Genomic DNA, 9350 nt, shown 5'->3' on the forward strand with positions numbered 1-9350 from the left:
CATGCGTGTTCAACATTATAGTGGTCTACAATCTAATTTGGTTTACCAAATCGGATTTAATTTGGTTCAATTCAACCTATTTCAAATTAGGCCCATAAGCTTCAACCCATTACACTTAAATAAACATGGACAACTCAAAACAAATCATAAAACACCCATAGGCTCAGCCCATTTAACTTTAGAAAAAATAAAAAATAAAAAATAAACATTATCCTCCATTGTCTTAAATGTTAACCCTTCTTATACATCCCACCGGATAAAAAGTCCAAAAAAAACTCACATCAATTTTACAAACAAGACAATGCTTGCCCCATCATAACCATGTCTATGTGTAATCTCATACTAAAAAAAAAAAAAAACAATTCCTTTTATGAATATTTATATTTCAGCATATTGTTTAAGTCACACCGGTCATTATACTATGTAGTATTAACCATTGAAAATCTATAATACATCCATCATTAGTTCCCGTAAGTTCCCAAATATGATCAAACCATAGAAATCTTTTCCCAATTCATCTCAAGGTGGGCCTTGAATGTTCACAGTTGGGTCTAGGTGTATAGATTGTTCTAGATGTAAGTCACAAATTAGGTAATCAATTAGGATTCTGATTTATGACAAAAAATAAACTGATTCTTGTTTTCTTACAAAAACATGGATACATNCTTAGATGATGGGAGATCGAAAGCCCAAACTTTTGACAAAATGGGGGCCCCACATAACTCTGATTACCAGTACGTAATGTATCTTTTTCCTAAATAATAGGCCGAGAACCAAAGGTTTTTGACAAAACGGGTTACTTGTCTTTACGTAGGTAGTGAACCTTTCACCTCTGGTCCCACATAAGATTATGTGGAATTCTGAGAACGGATCTGCTGCTCGTACGATCACCTGGTTATACGAGTCAGCGACCAACACCTGTCCTTTTTGTTCTCAGATATATCCTTCTTTATCCTTGTAATGGCACAAAGTGGGACAGGTGTTGATCGCTGACTCGTACAACCAGGTGATCGTACGAGCAACGGATTCTTTCTCTGGAATTCTTGATTTCAATAAAAGGATGACATGCATGGCTCCTTGATTAGTTAGTTATTTCTAGGCGAAAAGGCTTAGAAATATTATTATGCTCTTTAGGCTAATTTGGTCCTGAAGGATGCCTGAGGGCAAAATTATTATATGTTTGTTAGATTTCTCCCGTATTTATGATCTAATTTGAATGTAGGGGTATTTTTTATTATCTGTATATTAATCTGAGGTTGTGATTGGTAGTCATTCAATTCTAAAAACAACGTTTCGTGTCAAAAACAAAATTTTTAGTTTATTTGTCAAAAAATTGTTTTAAAACAAAAAAAAAGATGTTTGGTGAACATGTTTTAGGAACGATTACCTTAGTTGTTCATTTTTTTGTATTTGAAATGAAACTGAAATGACAGAGCAAGATTTTATTCCGTTTTTCTGTTCCCATAAAACGAAAAAACGTCAGAAACATTTTTCTTGATGACTACCAAACGCAGCCTAATTAATAATCTACTCTCTGTACTTGTGCATCAATAACAGAAGACAAACACTCTCCTCCTTCAGGGTAACTGCTTCCAAGTACCCTCCCCCGTTTGACATCTTCATAAACCATCGTGGGGTGGACACGAAGCGCAACATCGCTGAGTTGCTTCATGATCATTTTGTCCACCTAAAGCTCTATCGATTCTTGGACTACAAGTGCATGAAGCCCGGCAAAGATCTCAAGGAGGTCATCAAAACTGCCATACAGGGCTGTAAGGTTGGGTTGGCCATCTTCTCTCCAAATTATTGCACTTCTGAAAATTGTCTCCATGAGTTGGCTCTCTTGACGGAATGCATGAAATGGGTTATTCCCATATTCTATGATGTCCAGAGTCAAGACTCTGATCTTGTGCTTGTGGAGGATGGAAGCTTTCTGGCCAACTAGTTGCATAGGTTTAGATTAGCGCTTGAGCTGGCCAAGGACAGGATGGGCATCTCGTTTGATTCATCCAAAGGGTATGCAACAATATTTATTTTAGTTTTAAAACTATGGCTTCTTGATATTTTGAACCTTTTTTTATTAATTGATTCTCCGTTGGGTCTTCTAGGGATTGGTCCGATCTGCTGAATAGAGTTTCAGATAGAGTGGTGGAAATCTTAATGGAATTGGATGATGAAGAAAAAAATTATCATCATCGCTAAAAATAAAATTCTTCCTGTATTTAAATTTTGGTTGTACAAAAAAGCAAAATTTACCAAAGGTCCATCTCAAATGGAATTGGAGATTGTTAGGGATTTGCCCACACTCCTATTGTTGATTTTAATGATTACAAACATATGAAAGATTTCACAATTTATCTTTAAGTATTATTTTGTAGAGACTTCATATCAAAGATCAAAATTCATGAATGAAAGGAAGAAATAAAGATTGAAGTCATTAAATGAAGAGTATCAATACTTGAAGAAGGTATCAGATGGTATCAAGCTTAAAAAAATCAAGACATGAAGCTCATAAGGGTAAAATGATTATTGACTTAGGATCTTTTAGATAAAAGATATCATAAGGGTAAAATAGTCCTTTTAATTTTAAAATTAAACACCTCACCCATTGTGTTAGCTAGGCTGGATTTATTTGTAATAAATGAAACGCGAGGAGTGGATATAATAAGAGTAAACACAAGGGGATGCGGATGTAAATTAAAAAAAAAAAAAAAAAAATACTAGCTAGTTCTTAATTACATGTAAAGATGACAGATCGATCCTCTCTAATCTCAGGGTCATTAATTCCATCTCCAATTTAAAAAACAATTAACTACACCACACTCAAATCAGAACGGATCTTCCGTTTCTGATGCTTCTTTTCAATGCTCTGAAGATCAGAATTGCAGTAATTCCTGGTAGCGGTGAGCTCATAAGGAGATGCGTCAAGAGCAATCCATTGCTCCACCGTGAAGAGCAGCTGCGAGCAGGGAATATGTGGACCCGTCGACGTAACCTCCACGTAGTTGCAGTACCACCCATGGTTATCCCCTGATCCATCTGATGTTAGGTTCATTCCACACACCGGTGCCCTTAAGCATCTACCCCTGCCGCTAAACATATCGAGGTTTCCCCTCTCGAAGTAGTTGTGCCCTTCTCTCATTAAACCTCCCCAGGTCACCAAATTCGGCATCTCTACGTAATGACCCTCTGCATCGTATAGGGTTAGGCTGATGTTCGAGTCTGTTCCTCCCTTTACTATCGATCCAGTCCTCACGTATACCGTATATACGCAATCGTCCTGTGTATCCACATTTCAGTTATGTTAATCAAACTGGGACTTGACCTGACAAACGATATTAGAAGATGAGAGAGAAAGATTACTTACAGATTGAGCTATAATTGCAGAGGAAATTATAACAGCGAACAAGAAGAAGAGGTGATCATTCTTGATCCAAGTTCCCATTTGATCTTTCCCTGATTTCTTTCTCTATTTCTCTGCTAGATTTGGGTTTGCGATTTGTTTGTTCATTGTATAGCTTTGATGGCCAAACTTTTTTTTTTTTCTTTATAGAGAGGAGAAAAGTAAAAGACAGAGGAATACCTTACTTTTCTATCTCTATATTCAGTATTTGGATTTGTTTTCCTCAAGGGTGAGATCTATCCGCAAGTACAACTGCATGGGAAGATCACTAAAGCAGAACAACATGCCTATTCCTAGGGAATATTGGCGTAAATCGCGCTCTGAGACAGTGAACACTTCTCATCAATTATTAATTATAAACAATTTTTTTTTTTTGAATAATTAATTTTAGAGAAAAGTATAAATAATTTCATCAATGTAGAATGCGGGTCATGAGGCGTTGAAGATTCAGGAAGATATTATATATCTAAGACAAAAGAATCATGTCCGTCTAGTGTTTCCCATGTCCAGACTCAATTGGGTGTGAGAAGACTCACTTGTCCCCATACATGCTAAGTATTTTCAACCCCAACTATGCATGGGGTGAGAATGCTAGACGGATAGGGTTCACTAACTTTTTTATTAAATAGATAAATTAAAAGTTATTCAGTTTAAATGGTTACAATCAAAACAAAAACCGTTAATTTATTAAATGGTCTCATCTCTTAAACCAATAAATTCAAACCACTTATTAAATGGTTTCACGATTTCGATGCAAACGGACTTGTTCAATTTCGATAAATTGTTTCGAGTTGGTTTAACATCCTTGGACCCAACTTGAAGATCAGTTTTTCCCAAACGTTAAATAATATAACATCAAGATCTAAAGCTTCTATGTAGTTCATCTTCTTTAGTTTCTCTCCATCCAAACATGATAGGTAATTGCACAAAAAACAAGATTTCCCATTGAATCAGAATAAATCTTTCAACCAAACTTTTAAACCAAACACAACTCAACTAAATCTTATCCCAACTAAATGGGGCTAACTCCTATACCAATATTATCAAATTTCTAAGTTATAATGTTCATATAAAGTTCTAATGAGAAAGATACATGTAAACTGAAAACTTTACTACTATGGCAAACATAGCCACATGCTTAGCGATATGGATAAATAATATCCTTGATCGGATAATTAAGCCATGTGGGAATTCCCCCAATATTCCAATCCAACGGTAGTTGTAAAGATTTGAAGTTTAGATAATTAGAGATATTGATAATATAAGATCTTTGACCAAGTAAATGATCTAACAATAGCAATAGATTGGGTCGGTGATGGTTGGATTGTGAGTCTGTCTTGGCTGTCATGACTCACAATCGCGAGTTGTTTCCTTCCCTTCCAATCCAACAACAGAGTCTCTCTCTCCTCTTCCATCTCCTCCACTTCTCTCTCTCTCATCCCAAAAATTATTCGATGCCACCCCTTTCTCCAATGCAACAATTAACAACCACCATTATTCTCCTTCACCTCTACCACCTTCCTTCCTCTTCTAACCTGCAACTCCGCTCCCCATCTCCCCATGGAGGAGCGGGTCCCACCTGCCTCCTACAATAAACCAGATTTGGGTAAACCTCCTACATCTCCTCCTCCTCGTCCTCCTCCTCCTTTTCCTGGTCATGGAATTCATGAAACTGAAGACGCCTTACGTTCGGGCACTTACGTCGTTCAAGTCCCTAAAGACCAAATCTACCGCGTCCCTCCACCAGAGAACGCCGCCTATCTCGAGCGTCAGAGGAAAAATCCTACCCCACAAAAGAAGAGATCTATGTGCTCTTGCATTCTCTTCCCCATCCTCATCCTCTTCATCCTCGCCCTTATCCTCCTACTCATTGTAGGTATCACCTACTTCATCGTCCAGCCCAAGAAGGTCAACTTCTCCATCCAAAGCCTCCTCATAGGAAACTCCCACAAGAATCCAGAGTTTGATGTCACCTTAAAGGCTGAGAATCCTAATGGGCAAATGGGTGTTAACTGCCTTAAAGGAGGTGATGCTTCTCTCTCTTTCAAGCAAAATAAGATCTCCACCGGCAACCCTCCAGCTTTCTCCACAGAGGCTAAAACTTCCACCCGGGTCAGGCTTGTACTATCTGGGTTGAAGGGTAAGTTACCTTCTCAGTTACAGAAAAGCATGCAAGGAAAGGGGACGAAGAAAGAAAGTATAGCTTTGTCTCTATTGGTTAACATTCCTGTGAAGATGGAGATTGGTGTTTTGACTTCATGGAGTATGAACATGGCTGTTACATGTGATTTGACTGTGAATACATTGGCGAAAGGCACAAGGGTCTTGTCTCAGAAATGTCAAACAAAGATCCAAGTCTTCTCATAAGTATAGAAGAAGAAGGGGTGGCCGATGATAAGAGTGGTGATGGTGATGGATCATGGCGTGTTGTGTTTGTTGTTGGAGGTGGTGGAGGTAGCAAAAAAAAAATCAAAAAATTTTCTTTCATTAATCTCCTTAATTCTCTTCTTAGTCTCAAACATTCAAATTTCTGTTCTTTTACTTTATTTACAATTTAACCTTTTCTTCCCTTCTGATTGAGAGGTCCGGCGAATGCAAAAGACATTGTACAAGGGCTTATTGATTTTTTTCTCTCTCCTTTTTTCCCCATCTTAATATTATTAGTATGTCTTAAATTGGGCATGGGGACGATTGATTCTGATTTTTTTTTTTTTTTTTTAAATTTGAGGTGAAGTAGAACTTTTAAATTTTTTTTGACACTGTATAGTTCCTTTGTCCAATATAAACTGTACATTGTTCCATGGTATCTTCTAGTTCTATTTGTTAAAATTTATTGGAGAAAGTTTTTCTCCATAGTGGGTGAAGAGAAATTCACCATTGCCATCTCATATTTACTTTTTCGTTATGTGATGAATGTCCAAAGTCCCCTAATTCTAGAGTTCCATCCAAATATCAGAACCCTTGAATGAAGAGATTCTCTTTTCATCATGGGATTCAAGCAAAAGTATGAAACTCTAGAATTGCTTCTACAAGCGAAAGAAGTAAAGGTATGTGACAATAATATGAGTGGGTCATTCAAGTTTGGCCTGTCAAGCCCAAGCCCAAGCCCACTAAAAGCCCGCCCAAAACTTTTAAGCTTTGGTCTAGGATTTTCAGCCGGTGGGTTGGGCCATGGTTGAGATTTTTGGACTGAAGTTGGGATGAGCTGAGCATTGGGTTGAGCCCAACCTGGCCCAACCAGAAACCTCATCACTCTTCCGTGTGGCAAATCAAGGTACGTAACCTAGAGTTACTATTCTAATCAGGTGGACCATCAAACTTTTTGCTAATAACACAGAAATTTTCAAGTGATAAATACTCATAAATGGAGCTTTGCTACTTACCCCCAGCCCCATTGAAAAAAAAAAAAGATGGAGCATGGCTTAAGTTAATTACAGTCTAATAATTACACATATATTTAGCATGCGCACATGTTGGTGGGTTCATGTGATAGATTTTAATCCCAATAGAGCAGCTCAATTAGTAAGGAACTGTCCCTAAATCGACATGCATCCTTAGTTCGACTCCCCTTACCTCCTTGGGGCATGGCTTCTATGGTTCTTATAGGATTCAATGTTGACCCAGTGTGCATGCCCAAGAGACTTAATCCAGCCAAAGTCCAAAGTCTAGACACCATCGTCAGGGGAAAAAATGTTCACCTACAAGTCGAATTTCAATTTGAAACAAACACAGTAAATGGTTTGAAGAGTGTTGAAGCTTTATAGAATTACAAAGTAGTATTCCATTGCAATAGGATCTAGTGCCATTCCTATAACTTTGTCATTTTGAACTTTTTTGAGGTGCTTCTTTGTTTGTATGGGGCTAAAATTTCACCCATGAGATGGGTCTAAGGTGCTTTATAATATGGACTCACCATGTCTAACCAATGACAATTGTCGACAATTGTCGACAATTTTTTTCCTTTTGCATATAACTGACATAGAACATGTTCCTTATCTCAAAGATATAAGGCAAAATCTTTAGGTTGGCCCATGGGCTGGGTTCAGAAATCCCAGGCCCATATTCATTATGCCATGTGAAATGATGATGTGATAAGAATAATAGCAGAAAATAAAATGTGAGCATCAACCCTCAGAGTTTCCGTTTAAAGAGATCCATAGAAGAAATTGCATTTTAATTTCTTATTATGGCTTTGTTTGGTTGTAAGGGGAATGCAAATTTTTGATGCAAAGTGGAATTTTTTTTCCCAAGGGAAATAAATTTTAGATGTTTGATTGCAAGGAAAATATATTTTATATGTAAAAAAAATTTCACTTATACAATGAAATTTCCCTTTTATTTCCCCACCAAAATAGGAAGAAAAAATAAAACCCTACTCTCTCTCTCTCTCTCTCTCTCTCTCTCTCTCTCTCCTGCTTGCAACTCTCATCTTAGACGATCTCTCTCTCTTCACTCAGAAATTCATTTTCTCCGGACATTTATTATGATTATGTTGGGAGATTTTTGTTGTTGTGAGATTGAGACCCAAATTTATGGATTTGTATTCCATGATTGATAGATGTAATTAAACTCTTCATCTGAGTTTCAATATGAGATTATGCCATGGAAGTTGCAAGAAACAACAATTTCACTTCACTTTTGTTGCAACCAAACAACTCAAAAGGGGAAAAAAAATTCCTTCCCTTCCGTTCACTTCCTTTCCCTTTCCCATTTCCCTTGCAATCAACGTAGCCTATAAGATTGGTGTGGGGTGGGCATCGGATGGGCTGGAAGGGTTTTCCAAGCTCAATCAAGGTAAAGGAGAGGAGGCCCAACCCAACAAAACGTTTGTGCTTGCCTAGACCAAGCCCAACTAAAGCAACATCATTTAAGCCCACATAACCACTATGAAGTATGCTATATTATTTTTAAGAATAATTGTAATAATTTATTAAGATATATATATATATATATATATATGGATGGATGAATGTATGTATGCCATCTACATGGGACATTTACATAAAAGGCTTGGATTTTCTATGGGGGTTCTCGGGCTTAGGCTTTGACCGGAGTTAGGATATCCAAGGCATCAACCCAACCCGACCTCAGATTTTAATTTTCAGCCCAAGACCAAGCCCAGGCCTTAGAACAGACAAGCCCAACCTTGAGGTTTTTCCTGGTTGGTCTCAATCAAGTTCAGCTAAATCTGCTCAAGTGCTCAGCCCCTATGTTTAGTTTTAGCTTGCCGAGCTTGTGTTGGTCTCACATGTCCAACCATGTTGACGACGCATCGTGGTATTTGTACAAGGAAGCATTGGTAGATTAGGTGGGCCCAAAACTTAAGGAAGAAGAATGCTACCTCATCACGAGGCCCATGCACCAGCACAGGGCCAATGAAGGGGTGCATAGAGCATAAGGGCATCAACAATGGTGGATTATTTGTATATTTCACAGAGGCAGGACCATCATTTCGCCACCTTTTATGTCTGGACACAGGACCTCACGACCAAGTAGTGTTCTTTCCCAAAAAATTTAATATATTTTTGGGCCCAGTTAATACCATGGTAAAAATAAGCCTTTTAAAATAATTTCTACCCAAAAAAAAAAAAAATAATTTAATTAAACGGGTAGGGAATGGGTAAGCCACTATTACCCCTTCCCGTTGATTTGTATATCAGTCTAATGGGGGATTAATTGGTATAACGTATATAGGGCATATTAAAATAAATATTGTGTATTTATGAATCAAGGGCTAGTCCATTTCAAAATCCATACGCCACGGCCCATTTTCTCTAGGCCCATTATATTGATGAATCTTGAAAGGCCCATTTTGTTGATATATTTGTTTCTGTTTTTCCTATTTATATTAGGCTTTGTAAGATAAAATTTAAGCTTTAACCCTCTAGCTCATTTACCTGCTCAGTGATGGAATTTTTAATTTTTAAATATATATATATTTTTTTTT

General features: G+C 37.4%; 3 protein-coding genes across 3 annotated transcripts; 2 read left to right on the forward strand and 1 right to left on the reverse strand.

Moving 5' to 3' along the window:
- The first annotated feature begins 654 nt into the window (after positions 1–654).
- On the forward strand, positions 655–1945 carry LOC122066458 (TIR-only protein-like). Its single transcript, XM_042630263.1, has 2 exons — positions 655–734; positions 1558–1945. Exons 1-2 carry the CDS (start codon positions 655–657, stop codon positions 1943–1945), a joined length of 468 nt encoding a protein of 155 aa, XP_042486197.1.
- Positions 1946–2764: 819 nt separating this feature from the next.
- LOC122066455 (PLAT domain-containing protein 3-like) lies at positions 2765–3640 on the reverse strand. The gene is made up of 2 exons (XM_042630260.1): positions 3368–3640; positions 2765–3280 (listed from the first exon to the last, which is right to left on the reverse strand). Exons 1-2 carry the CDS (start codon positions 3443–3445, stop codon positions 2813–2815), a joined length of 546 nt encoding a protein of 181 aa, XP_042486194.1. The 5' UTR covers positions 3446–3640; the 3' UTR covers positions 2765–2812.
- Positions 3641–4888: 1248 nt separating this feature from the next.
- LOC122066454 (NDR1/HIN1-like protein 13) lies at positions 4889–6143 on the forward strand. The gene has a single exon (XM_042630259.1). The coding sequence runs from the start codon at positions 4964–4966 to the stop codon at positions 5768–5770; it is 807 nt and encodes a 268-aa protein (XP_042486193.1). The 5' UTR covers positions 4889–4963; the 3' UTR covers positions 5771–6143.
- Positions 6144–9350: the final 3207 nt, after the last annotated feature.

This window comes from Macadamia integrifolia, unplaced genomic scaffold, assembly GCF_013358625.1.
Source record: "Macadamia integrifolia cultivar HAES 741 unplaced genomic scaffold, SCU_Mint_v3 scaffold2401, whole genome shotgun sequence".
NCBI classification, from domain to species: domain Eukaryota; kingdom Viridiplantae; phylum Streptophyta; class Magnoliopsida; order Proteales; family Proteaceae; genus Macadamia; species Macadamia integrifolia.